Source organism: Ictidomys tridecemlineatus, chromosome 4 (genome assembly GCF_052094955.1).
Source record: "Ictidomys tridecemlineatus isolate mIctTri1 chromosome 4, mIctTri1.hap1, whole genome shotgun sequence".
Taxonomy (NCBI): domain Eukaryota; kingdom Metazoa; phylum Chordata; class Mammalia; order Rodentia; family Sciuridae; genus Ictidomys; species Ictidomys tridecemlineatus.
The window spans coordinates 142752051-142766447 of NC_135480.1; the positions used below are offsets into that span (position 1 = coordinate 142752051).

The following is a 14397-nucleotide window of genomic DNA, read 5'->3' on the forward strand; positions in this document are numbered from 1 at the left end:
TTGAAGGAAAATCAAGCCATTAGTAACACTGATAATTGGAGTTGGACACTGGATTGGAAAAAGTACAGGGACAAAAGAACATGTCTTACAATTTTAGTTTTAGAAAGAAGGACCAACCTTCCTGTGTATTATTATTATTCATGAATTAAATAATTTTAAAAGTTAGTCGTTAAGATGGGCATGGTGGTGCATGCCTGTAATCCCAGCAACTCAGGAGGCCAAGGCAGAAGGATTGCAGGTCTAAAGCCAGCCTCAGCAATTTAGTGAGGCCATAAGCAACCTAATGAAATTCTGCCTCAAAAAAAAAAAAAATAAAAAGGGCTGGGGATGTGGCTCGGTGGTTAAGTGCCCCTGGGTTCAATCCCTGGTATAAAAAAAAAAGTTAAGGTTAAAAGTCATAAGCTTATCCTCCTTTCCCTTAAATAGTCCATGTGCTCAATTCCACAGAGGCTTGTTTACCTCTGCTTCTTCAAATTGCTCCCGATGAATAACAAATGCCAGCTAGACATGAATGAAGCTCGAGTGAAGGAAATGGAAATGAAGAAGGCTGCTGGCACACCTTGGCATGCTGAGGTCACATATTGGCATTTGCTTTGTGTGGATGTAGGTGCCGGCCCACTTAACTGCACAGAATCTTCCAGGTACATGTACCAAGTGCTTAGCAACTTTTGGCCACAGGAGAAAGGCAGGGCAGTCACATGCCATGCTGTCTGCCACAGTGCCCTGCAGGCTGGCTATGGCTGGGCCTGGACCAACCTGCCAGGAGCCTGTGCTCAGCATCCAGACTCACTTAGCGGAAGTGAAGTGTGAAGAAGAGCAGACTTCACAGTTTTAAGATCTACCTTATGTTTCTTCAATGCATTTACGTAGTGTGTGAAAAAGAAGAAAAACCCCCCAAAATCCTCACCCTCCTGCCTTGGCATAAGCTGAGACTTTGGAAATTGCAGCTGTGGGTTTTAAGCAATGGTTCTAGATGTTTGGATTTCATGGGACAGAAAAATTTCAGCAACAGATTTGAATCCAGCACTGGATTTGCAACTTTATTTTGCCATAAGAACCTAAACACTTAAGCAAACACATAGTACTATTCCTATCCTGTCATAAAGGAAAGGGCATTTTAACTCCAAGAAGGGAGTTTGAAATTTTGAAAAAGAACAAGACATTCTCCATCTTGTCCTTTTCCTTTTCAACAAGAAGCAGTTAAGGTTTGATCATGGACTGGCTCTGGGATTCTGACACTCATCTCTTCTGAGCAGAGTTCAGTTTTTAAAGGAAAAAGCCATGTTGGTATTAGTCTGAAAACACATATATTTTAACAGTGATAGTTGTTTATGACTACGCAATGTTGGAGCTTAAAGAAGTACCAGCCAGCACCTGGAATTTCCCAGTCAGCAGAAAAAGAAACCAAAGTGCAGGGAGAGAAAATAATGACCTAGACTGATGAGGAACAAACAGGACTGGGTGACTGACCCACATCAGAACAGCAAAAATGTCAAGGCAGACAGGACTGCCCGAACTTGAATTCCATGCACCTGTTAGTCCTCCCTGCCCGAATATCCCAATGACTTGGTTGCCCAAAGAAATCCTGAAGAGCGCATAAGTAAATTCAGGGCAGTCTGTCTTCTACAATAATCCTCACACAGCAAGGTAAATGGCCACTTTATAAGTGAGGACTTTAGAATGAAGGGGCTTTGAAAGAGCCTTCAGTTAGGTCCATTATTCTTGAATTTGGAAAGATAAAATTTTACTGCCAACTTTCAAAATACACCTTTTCCCCTAGAGAATTATTAGTGATGCTGTCTCTTGAAGAAGGGAAGAACAGAGTAGAACTGATTTATGGGGAGCTGTGTGTGTGTGTGTGTGTGTGTGTAGAGACAGTTCTAGGTATAAATTCCAGGGTAAAAATTGGATACTTTTCCTGATTCAATAAAGCAGAACTTCCCGATTCAATGAAGCAGATTCACCATTCCTGTGCTTTATCCCCATAGATAGAGAAAAACAAAACTTTGAAGCCAGTCAGCTTGAGTTCAAATCCTGGCTTTACCATTTATTTGTTATGTAGCCTTAGCTTAAGTGACATAATGTCTTAGGGCCTTAATTACTTCACATGTCAACAGAATTGTTTGTGAACTTAAAAGATAGAGTGAGTTAATATTATACACTATGGGGGCTGGGGATGTGGCTCAAGCGGTAGCGCGCTCGCCTAGCGTGCGTGCGGCCCGGGTTCGATCCTCAGCACCACATACAAACAAAGATGTTATGTCCGCCGAAAACTAAAAAAATAAATATAAAAAAAATATTATACACTATGTAAATAACATGGTAAAAACAAAACGATGCTTGGTTCATAGATGATACTAAAAACATTCTTCTTCCTTGGCCACCTCTGGTTCATGTTGACAGAACATGAACAAACATCATAAACAAACACCTTTCTCCTTTATGCCACTGATGCATGAAAACCTTCATCTACAACCTTAAGCCTGTGATCACAGAATGGAATGTTGGGTCAAAGGATTAAGATGCAATCATGATTCTCTTACTCATCTACTTTGTGAGTTTGGAAGATCATGGAACCAGACAGTAAAAGGGATTTTTTTTATATCTTTCTTCAAATCTTAAGCCAGTCAGGAACTTTTTCCATTTACAATATGAAATAATCTGTAGAACAAATACATGATATCTAAAAATAACTTTGGCAACTTGGAAATAAATTTAAAAAAATACAGTGCATTTGGTTGCTAAGAGAAACTTTCTGCAGCTTTGGAGTAAATTAAAACATCTCAGGTCATTTCAAGCAATTAGTTCTCTATGACCAAGAGACTCATTGGATGAGAGCAAAAACAGACCTAAGAGTGTATCAGTTGATTCCAATCAAGGCCTTCCCTGTCCGCCTATCCCAGATGTGCACACTCCCTTATGTGCTCAGAAATATGTTGTGAGGGGAACATGAATTGATAGATTTATTGAGGGATCACTGACATATGAAAATCTGTTAATTTTTCACATGCCTATACCCTTGTAAAACCATTGCCACAATCAAGATGCTCAATTTATCCATGAGTTGTGGGGGCTTTTTATTGCCCTGGCAACTAAGAGATATTAGATATCCATGGCAGGGCCCAGGGCTGCCAGATCTCCTGAAATGTTTTCTTGTATAAAGAATTATCTCATCCAAAATAGCACCTCTGTTGAGAAACACAGGGTTCCCATCCCTTTGCTAATCCTTTGAAGAATCCGAGTCCAGTGAGGAAACTGAGGCAATCCTAACATAAGTTTCTTCTGTTTTCATGTAAATATACCTAGAATGTGTAGGTTAATTAAACAACCTATACAGCTGAAAATTCTAGGTCAGATTCAAATGTTTAATGTTGTGTTGACATTTGAAACGTGTAAGTCATCTAAAATGAGGTGCGAGAGTGGATGCCCCCTCCACATCTGCTGCAGCTACTGTGGATGAACGACAGAGTGAAGGCCAGAGATGCAATTCCAGGTGTTTACAACTTTGGTTTCCTGCTCCTCAAGGAAAAGGTGAAAACATCATCATGCAGCAGGCTTATATAAATCATTCATAAACTAAGAGTGGAGTGAAAATATTAGGAAAATAAACTGCATTTTGTAGTGAACATGCACCGACATTCTTGCTGTTATTCTCTAAACTGTTTACATACTCTTACATCCTACTAGGTATTTTGAGTCATCTAGAGATGATTTAAAATATATGGGGGGAAGTATATAGTTTATACAAAAATACTATGCCCTCTTATTCTAGGATCTTGAGCATAAATGGATTTTGGTATCCATGGGTCCTCTGTGGATACTGAGGGGTGACTGTGGATACTGAGACTTGGTCCTCTGTGGATATTGAGGGGTGACTGTGCTTGGAAAGTGCCTTTAAGTACCTAACTGGTGAGACAACCTTAATTCTGTACTTCTTGTTGTAAATCTCTGATACACTGTCATGTTTAATTTAGTTAGTAGATGTAATTTCATATTTAAGGTATCAAGTTAAAATAATTTTGCATTATTTTTAGTTGTAAGAATTATATAATAACTCCAAGAACAAAATTTGTTATTACTAGTGTTAGGCCAGTTGTTCTCAAGTTTTTATGTGCTTAAGAAGCCCCAGGAGAGCTTGTTCAGATTCCTGGGCCCCCACTCACAGTGTGGCTGATTCAGTTGGTCTGGAGTGGAATCCAAGCATCTTCATATCTAATAAGTTCCAGGTGATGCTGATACTGCAGGTCTAGGGATTTATACCTTGGGCCATGCTTTCCCCAAGTGCCTGTCAATGGTTGGCCATGTTGATTGGACACTGAATAGAAGAGATTATCAAGGAGCAGTTGGCCCTGCTGGGAGCAGTTGGCCCTGTTGGGAGCACCTAAGTGTGAGGAAGGATCACTCCCACCTTCAGCTATAATTGCCCACAGTGCCCTGAACTCACTTGTCAGCACCATCCCACTAAAGTCTTCCATGTCTCTTGTTCTTTGTAGCGAAAGAAAAAAAATAAGATTGAAATGTCTGGGTAGAGGCTCTAGAAGACCATGAGAACTAAGAACACCCTACAAACATGTTTACAAGAATGTTAAATCTAAAAAATTGTCCTAAAACATGACAATGAATTCATGATGATATGACTTTCAAGAGAAACAAATGTTATGAATACATAATTTTTCGGAATGGTAAGTAGAGTGTTAAAGACAACACAGAGAAAGTTTCCAACTACAGACAGAGGAACAGCGTCACAGCAAACATTCTCTCTTAGTTCTTGGGATTGTTCATTTTCTGTCTGTAATCTTGTTCTTACTGGTGCTAGAGGACCCTAGAAAAGAAAACTTCAAAACTTCCAATGGCTTTGATTGGGCAAAGGGGAGGGAGGGTTGGGGAGGGTCATAAGGGGCAGGGACGGTGGTGGAATGAGATGGACATCATTAGACTGCACATGTGGTGCAACTGTACATTGTGTACAACCAGAGAAATGAAAAGTTGTGCTCCATTTGTGTACAATGAATCAAAATGCATTCTGCTATCATATATAACTAATTAGAACAAATTAAAAATTTTCCAGTGGACCAACTTCATTCTATGCTAAGGGCATTTAAAGCAAAACTAGGCTTCAAAACTGACTTTGTACAACTTACGGGGTCCTTTCTGATTACATGGGAGTTACAGTACATTTACCTAAAGGCAATGGTATCAAGGTGCAGAGATAAATGTGCAAATATCATTCTCTAGAGTTTCTAAAAATAAAGCAATGAGAACCCAACACTGGGGGTGTAAAAATGTCACTCTAGTTACTCTCACCCTGGACCAATAATAAATAACTAAAATGGCTTATTTGGAAGACAAATATTGATTTTAAATATAAATGTGTCTGAAAAGTCAATCCTCATAGCCTCCAAGACAAAATAATTTTCCCCCAAATTACTGAAGATCTTCTTTTTTATTTCATAGTTCATTTTCTTTGAAAAATTCTATCATCATGGTGACATTTCTAATATTATAAGGATTGCTTCTCCTCTTTCTTTACTAAGGTGGTAATATCTTTAAATCTGTATGTATTTCTTTTATTGGAATGTAACAGACACAGCATAAATATACTTTAAGGATACAGTTTTATGGCATTAAGTACATTCACATTGTTGGGTAACCATCACCATTATCTATCTCCATATGGATTTGCTTTTAAACCATTGATTTTTTTTTCTCTCTTCAGACTGATAAATGCTAGAAGCAACATGGGTAATTTTGGTGTTTTTGCAAACATGGTATCTAAATAATAGGATTTGCCAGATTTAGTAGCACAGGCCTGTAATCCAGTGCCTTGGGAAGATGAGTCAGGAAGACTGTAAGTTCAAAGCCAGCCTCAGCAAAGTTGAGGTGCTAAGCAACTCAGTGAGACCCTACCTCTAAATAAACTACGAAATACGCTGGGATGTGGCTCAGTGGCCAAGTGCCCCTAAGCTTAATCCCCAGTACCAAACAAATAAAAAAACACAGCAGGATTCTTGTATGTTTTTCTGGGGAAAAGTTAAGTTAAAGTCATCAAAAAAAAGGGGGGGGGGTTGGAAGACCAAATTCAGATGCAAGGTCCAATTACAGGCCCACCAGCCCATTCTTTTAAATGAGGAACAGTAAATATCTAGTACCACTTGCTGTTTAATGGAAACTCTTTTTCTAATCCCATGGCAGATACTACTCTGTGATTACTGCACCCTTTCCCACTGAATCTCTACATATTTCTCCATACGGTCTTCCAGGCATTCATCACCACTAATTATAACTGGCCTACAGATAAAAATACTTACCATCTCTATATAAAAATGCGAATCATCTGATATAATAAGAAGTAACACTATGCAGAGCTAAAGGTCCAACATATACAACAGTACATGTAAACATGCATATGGTAGAAAAGCACATCAACACAGGATGTCATAATGAAGGTTGCTCACCATGGAAATCATCACGAATAAAAATGTTCTTACCTGGGTAGGAACACACTTTCCACCACATAAAAGTCTTGCATAAGAACATCTCGTTCTGGTTTGGAAGTGAGATTCCCCACTGTGTATCCTATTCCTAGCTGAATAGCACCTTTAATAGCAGATGATGCAGTCTGCAAAGAAACAAGAGTCTTGATGTTAGCCTTGAGAGTCAGGGCTTGTTCAATGTCACAAGCAGCAAAGCAAGAAAGAGGTTACATTTTCCTTCTTGTTCTGAAACAACAAGGCAGCCGGGGGTTGGGAAAATGACAAGTTCCTTTGTTCCTTTTTTTTTTTTTAATGAAGAATCTATTCTGAATACCAAGGATCTTTTTTGTCATAAAATTATTTTTTGTGATAGTGTTTCTCACAAATATTTCTAGGATCAAATTACAGCCCCCCAATCTATCTTTCTTTTATTAAGAACTAGAAAACTTGGTGGGACACTTTGAATACATAACATTATAATTTCTACCCAAAGATAAATTTTAAAACCAGAATTTTTTTCTTTGGTACCAGGGATTGAACCCAGGGGTACTTAACCACTGAGTCACATCCCAGCCCTTTTTTTTTTGTATTTTATTTAGAGACAGGGTCTCATTGAGTTGCTTAGTGCCTTTCTAAGTTGCTGAAACTGGCTTTGAACACACAATCCTCCAACCTTAGCTTTCTGAGCTGCTGGGGTTACAGGCGTGCACCTCTGCACCTGGCTCAGAAATTTTTTAAAAGAAATCAGAACTTTTATAACATACCTATGGATCGATGAGAGTATTTTATCTTCGTAAGAAATGAGGGAGTGAAAAATAACTGAAGTCTGGTGTATACTTGAAATTTAATTTGCAAACTGCTTACTAGTCTTACCAAAGATCCATAATCAAAATTTCCTACATTGATCTGTGATAAAACATATAACACTGGGACACCAATATTACCAATTTATTAATTTTCCAACATTATTTATAATTAAGTTGATATAATGTTATCTTGAAGAATAACCACCATATGTGTATACACATATATATGCACATGTGTTTATATGCATATTTGCATATATATATGATATATAGGGAGAGAGAGGGTATTAATTGACAATAAAATGACAGAACAACTCAATTTAGGAAAATCAGAAGTTTTTCTTCATGGTTAAAGCATGTCCTACTTTTTATGTCTTATTATGCCTAATGTTATTACTATGTACACAGTAGTAGGAAATAAATCTTACATGAGTGGTTCTTAACCAGAGAACCTCTGAAGACATATTTTGGTTATCATAACCTAAGGCGACGGGGTGCTACTGGCATCCAGTGATTAGATGCAGGGATACTGTGAAACACCCCACAATACACAGGACAAACCACCGCAAAGAATTATCTAGCCCAATGTCAGAAGAGCCAAGGTTGAGAAACCTTAGTTAAAGGAATATAGTAGAGATCATAATCTTATAAGAAAAATACTTTTTTTGAAATTCATATTTACTGTTAACTAATTTAAGAATGTACCCACACCCCTATATACTTTTTATTTTTTCATGCTTTAACACAAAGAACTTTTCTCTCTTGAAAAAAATCTTTCCTCAATGTCTCTGATAAAACAGTCCTAGGATGGCCTCTAGCTTGTCTGGTGGTCTCTCTGTGATCATTTCCTCACTGACTTATCATATTCTTATATTCTGCTTGTTATAATTGCAGTGTCCCCAACAGTTTGATCCTCAGACTCTTTAGTTGGCTTTAATAAATTCATTCTGAATAGCATCAACTACTGTGTTCATGCATAAGACTTTCTGATCTTTGCCTACTTGGATGCTCTTTTGCCACCACACACACTAATATATAGAACCAAACTAGTATATTACAACCTCTGCACTCCACTTCTAAGATTGACTTCCTTTTCCAAGGAATTCAGTCAACCCAGCTTGAACCCCAAATAGACTATATCTAGCACAGGCTAAGTCTCTGGTGAATACTTGTTGACTTCACTGAAATGGCTGTGCTTAGTTTTGTTAAGTCACCTCCACATCCAGTGAGTAACAACCATTTGCCATAAAGTCATTTAATCACTTTGCTTATTCCATTGCAAACATTATTTCACCCTTAGTCTGAGGACAACTACCTACAGCCTTGACTCTGTAGAAAAAGTTCTTGATATTTTTCTTTTTTCACGTTGACTTTTACTTAAGATCTCAGGGTAAAAAGATGCAAAAAGACTGAGACTTAGGCTCATAGTGCATCTAGTGCTTAAAAAAAGTTTGCTATTTTAGTATTTCCTCTCTGAGCTTTGCAATGCCACCAATTGGCATCAGTGACCTTTTGTACCAGTTGTTCTGAAATCTGAAGGCAGAAATGGATTTTCCTTGTTTTAACCTCGCACAAAAATTCAGATGGCATCTATTTTCCCATCTATCACTCAGAGTAGTATGGCACAAGATGTGACATTAGCACTTTCCAGAGGATCTGGCACCCCCAAAACATTCTGTTTCATCCCTATCAACAGACTTACATGCTTTTTAAGTGCTTTGCCCTCTCTGCACCCCTTCCCCTACTATGCTTCCCAGAATTATCTGGATTTCTGCTTAATTCATGGGATCACTATGATAACAGTCGTTTAGCATTTCTTGGGCTGGAACAACCTGTCAAACAGTCCCCAATTCTTTGTTGTCCCTCCCTGACAATAGAAAGCAGTCAAGGTTGTGAGTGGGCTGTATTTGAGATTCTCAGACTTCAGGGAATAAGAGAATCACAGGGGATGCTGGCTAATGCATCTAGATGATGGGTCATTATCCCTAGAATTTCTGATTCTAAAGGTCTGGATTGAGGCACAATAATCTGCTCTTGCTCTAAGAAACACTTAAAAAAATCTTTCTCTTCATGGTATAAGTTTTGAGTTCCTGAGGGAAAAAGATTTTGTAAAGGACTCCATGACATCAATTTAGTTAAACCCAAAGAAACAGCCTCATAATCATTTTACTTTCCATCCATATTCCTTAAAATTCAAGTACTTGAGTGAAATAGAACAATAAAAGTTAAACATTTTTGATCAAATTGATTTGTTCTGGGTACTTGATATATGGATAGCAACAATTATAGTCTATCATAGTCATGGTACACACTTACGGAGCTTATTAAACGGCAGGCACCGTTCTAAGTGTTTTCTAGTTATATTAATTCTTATCGTCACAGTGATCCTGTGATGTAGGTACTGCAGGTTGACTTACATCCGTAATTTCAAGAGTTGAAATTTGAAATGCTCTAAAATCTGAAACTTTTTGAGTACTGACCTGATGCCACAAGTGAAATTTCTATACCTGACTTGATGTGATGGGTCACAATCAGAACGCAGGTAAACAATACAGTTTATTCACAGTCCTCATGGGAAAAGACTCTACCAGCTCTATCAGTGGTGATACATCAACTTTGTTTTACATACAAAATCATTAAAATATTGTATAAAATGATTCACATTTAGACTTGGTAACTGTCCCCAAGATATCTCACTATGCAAATATTCCAAAATCAAAAATAATCTGAAGTCTGAGATATACCCTTTTCTCAAAAATTTGTGTCAGTGATACTCACCCTGTATCATTATTTGTAAAATTTTTCCACATTTTTTATTGATGCATTATAGTTGTACATAATGGTGGGATTTACTGTAACATATTCATGCATGCACACAATGTAACAATATAATTTGGCCATTAGCATTCCCCAGTATTTCCCCTTTCTCTCCTCTCATCCCTCCCCCTGTTCCCTCTTCTCTACTTAATTGATCTCCCTTTCTTTGATTTTCATGGGATTGCTCCAAATCTTTCTTTTTTTTTCCTTTTTCATCTCTAGCTTCCAAATAGGATTAAAAAATGACCCTTGACCTCTGACTTTGGCTTATTTTGCTTAACACAAAGTTCTCAAGCTTCATCCGTTTTCCTGCAAATGATAGAATTTCATTTTTCTTTATGGCTGAAAAAGACTCTATTGTGTGTATATAACACTTTTTCTTTATCTATTCATCCATTGACAGATACTTAGGCTGGTTCCATAGTTTGGCTATTGTGAATTATGCTGCTTTCTAAAGGGGTATGCAGCATTACAGTGTGATGACTTTTTTAATTCTTGAGGATAAATACTAAGGAGTGGTACATCTGGGCTACATGGTAATTTCATTCCTAGTCTTTTGAGGAATCTCCATACTGATTGTCATAGGAGTTGTACTAAAGTACAGTCTTCACCCTATATTACTGTTTCCATTTTACTGACTCAGGAAGGTTTAGCAATCTCTATAAGGTCACACAGCTGGTGAACAGGTAGGGCTGGGACTTATAACCGGGGTATGTGTGTGTATGTGTGGACTGGCTCCAGAGTCTAAGTTTTAAACAAGTACTCTTTACTGATTCTAATATCAGAACCTTTGAATTCTTTCAAGGATCCTGAAACATGGTACAATTATTACTGTTTTACAGATGGGGACTTTGGGCTCAGCAAGCTAGATGATTTGGTCAAGTCACTCTTCAGGTGTGTGGCAAAGTCTGGCTGCCAACACCCAGGCTGCTCCCACATATGTTTTTTTTCAAAATTATCCAAGAATCAAAGTTGGAAATTCTCTTTAAAGCTGAATGTTTGATCTCAGCACAGGACGAGGTTGTGAGAGAGCCATTCCTTTTGATGAAACAGGGATAAACTATTTTATGTTTTCTAATAATACACAATCATGGATAAGTCAAAGAAAAACTCATAAACCTCCTGGTAAATCAGAATAGACACAATCTCTAATGCCACTCTTCTTAACATGGGACGTTATTAACAGAAGGCAATATTCTTTCCCAGGAGGGATGACTCCTCAGTTTCCTCTTCCCTATTTCTGTGTAAAAATTAAATGCTTTAACATGGATGCATGGGAGGGGTATAAACAGCATCTTGTCTGCTTCATGGAAATCTCAATATAGTCACTGTGGCACATTTTCTTAAGACACCAGAAGAAAAGGTCCCATCACCTGACTATTCCCCAGTCTACATTTGGCTTGGTCTAATATTGATCAAGATGTACTTTAAAACTATGAAGAATACACTTAGAAACGCTACCTGAATGTCTCTATTAGAGTTCACTAAGTTCTGATGGTGACAAAGAAGACTCAGTGTGAAGTGCTAGTGGTTGCTCTTCTAGAACCAGCTGTTCTTTCTCTACAAATTCTGAGCCCCAGGGCTCTCATTCTTCTTCTAAGACACCACCAACAGACCAGCAGTTGCAATCCATAGCAGTGCACACACTCTGAGCATGGCTTTGCATGGGCCCTAAAAATATGAAGACCTGACCATTCCCCTTGTAACTCCAAGGTGGACCTTTAACTCCTGCACAATAGAGGTTTAACATGGGTGTAGAATTTGGAACACTGCAAAACAGTCTATTTTTAATTCAGGACCTCACAAGAGCTAAGTGGAGGTACTATGTTGCCTGGAACTACTAGGAAAATCTAAAGCATGCACTACTTGGAGAAAGACAGAACCATATAATGACAAAGACAAATGACAAACATTTACTTTTATAGTTCCTCTTTACTAACTCAAACCCTTTCGGGCATGATGGTGATACTAAGAGGATAATGAATGTCAGTTGGCGTTTGTGTAATGTGTTATATTTTTCAAAGCACTATCTTTTTCTTGTGACCATAATAGATATTTAATAGTACTATTGAGAACAGTAATTCAATTTATCACACTATGCTAGAAAAAATAATTTCTGGAGCATAGGCAATAGGTTGATATTTTTGTCCATATATCTAAACTCATTTGGGGACTTTGAGTCTCTCTTCCCTCTACTTACTTCTATTTCCCCTCTTATTCTTCTTCTAAGATGAAGAAAAAGCTCAAATACCAGAGGCAGTGGAGTGTGGTATTAAATAGCTTTGGCTCTGGAGTCAAACTCCCTAAGTTTTAATCCTTAGCAAACTCTTTCTTAGATGTTTAACCTCAGGCAACTTAATCTTTCTGTTTTGGTCTCATCTATAAAGTGGAGATAATAATACTTCCATTACTTTGTGAGTCGATGTCAGGGTTATAAGAATTCAATGAAATAATCCCTGTAAGGCACTTAGAACATTATTATCAGAAGCAAGTACACAATTAAGGATACTCTGGTCTTCTAGAAGGCTCCCAGTTCAACATTCTACCCCTTTGCTTGACCTACCCGAGCTTTCTCTTTTGGAGATGGATCAGATAGACGCTGGGAAGCACTTGAACAATGTGATAATAACAATGATCATCATAGTAAGACTAAATGCCTACACAACCCATTATTAGGGAAGCAATGATCCTGAGAAGAGTCAAGTTTTAATGATCTTTTTTGTTTCAGAAAACTGCCTTCTATAGCACATTGTCTAAGAAATTAGATCACTTAATATGCCATCTGATATCACCGGCTTAAAAGGAAGTACTGAAACATTTCATGTTGACAGCAGTTTCTTCCCTAAGGTGATCCGAACTAATTATGGGATTATAGCCAAAATATATGTTGTCAGAGTAATTTGCTTCAGAAGTACAAATCTGACCTTGTCACTACCTTGCTCAAAACCTTTGAATGGGTCTTCAGCACCCTGACCACAGAATTAGGTCCAAACCCTGTGGAGCTTGACCTTGGAAGTTCACCTTTTAATATTACACGTCTCTGCTCCCTCCTGACCTCTATTTACAATGTAAAAAAGGACACCACAACTAACATATACTTTATCCTTGAGCAAGCAGATTTGAAGAGTCCATGAGCCCTTTAATGACAGCATACAAAACTTTTGTTAATGCACATTTTCCCCTACGATGGGGTCTGATGCTTTCTCTTTTTGTCCCAGAAGACCCATTTTCCTTAAGCCACAGATCTAGAGAGTCTAATTTTAAGTTGGAGATGTTCATTGACAGGGTTCCTTATACCAGGCCATAATAAAAGTGGCTCCATAACCTCTTAGCAGGAAGCGGGAGATCCATGTTTGGACAGAGAGCTGCCTGCCACTCCCCCTGGATTTTTGCAGCTCAAGTCCAGCTGCAGGTTCTCTCTCCTGTGAACAGGCACATGTGGGAGGCCATCCTCGCATGTGATTTGAGTTACCTCCCTGGCTGGGTGAGAGGCGCTTAGACACAGCTGTAGTTAGAGCCTTCCCCACCCTGTCCCAGGTCTGAGGGCTTGTCCGTGCAGAGGCGTGCCTGGCCACTGCCCTGAAGACCCAATCGTCGCCCCTGACCTTGGGATGCTGCCCCCCTTAACCTTCTTTGGATGGGAATTTCCCTTGAACTTTTTGTTCCCCAATAAAAGCCCACTCCCTGGCGTGTTCTCTCTCTCTCTCTCTCTTTCTCTCTCTCGCTAGTGTCTTCTGTATACCTCACCACTGCATTAGGTGGCTGGAGGCGGGAGCTAGGAGAAGCTGGTATTAAAGGTAATGAGAGGGGCTGGGGATGTGGCTCAAGCTGTAGCGCCTGGCATGCGTGCGGCCCGGGTTCGATCCTCAGCACCACATACAAACAAAGATGTTGTGTCTGCCGAGAACTAAGAAATAAATATTAAAAATTCTCTCTCTCTCTCCTCTCTCTCTCTCTCTCTTAAAAAATATTTAAAAAAAAATAAAGGTAATGAGAGTCTGTCTCTTTAATTTAAAACTTCCTAGCAATTACTTATGAACCGAACTTTCTTTCATGAAGCCAGTGTTGGTCAGAGGCATAGGCTTCTTATTTGTCCCAATTGGGTGGGGGACCAAAAAAAGAAAAAAAAAAGAAAAAGGGACAGATTGCACAGAACTGATTATAAATGTGAAGTTGAGACAATTTGTGGCAGTCAAGCTTGCTGCTTTCTGAGAGAAATTCAGACCACCTTTTGACTCTGGGTTCTCCAAATAATTTCTCTAGTCACTTGGTATCAGTTTTCTATTGCTACTGTAACAAAT

At 38.6% G+C, this 14397-nt stretch overlaps 1 protein-coding gene across 4 annotated transcripts in view; it reads right to left on the reverse strand.

The window, feature by feature from the left end:
- Window positions 1-14397, reverse strand: part of Pip5k1b (phosphatidylinositol-4-phosphate 5-kinase type 1 beta) — a 276928-nt gene that overhangs the window by 115985 nt on the left and 146546 nt on the right. For all 4 annotated transcript variants that reach the window (XM_078047564.1, XM_078047562.1, XM_078047561.1 and 1 more), the window contains one exon: window positions 6489-6619. In XM_078047564.1, the coding sequence (XP_077903690.1) occupies window positions 6489-6619 (131 nt within the window). The remainder of the gene's footprint in view (window positions 1-6488; window positions 6620-14397) is intronic.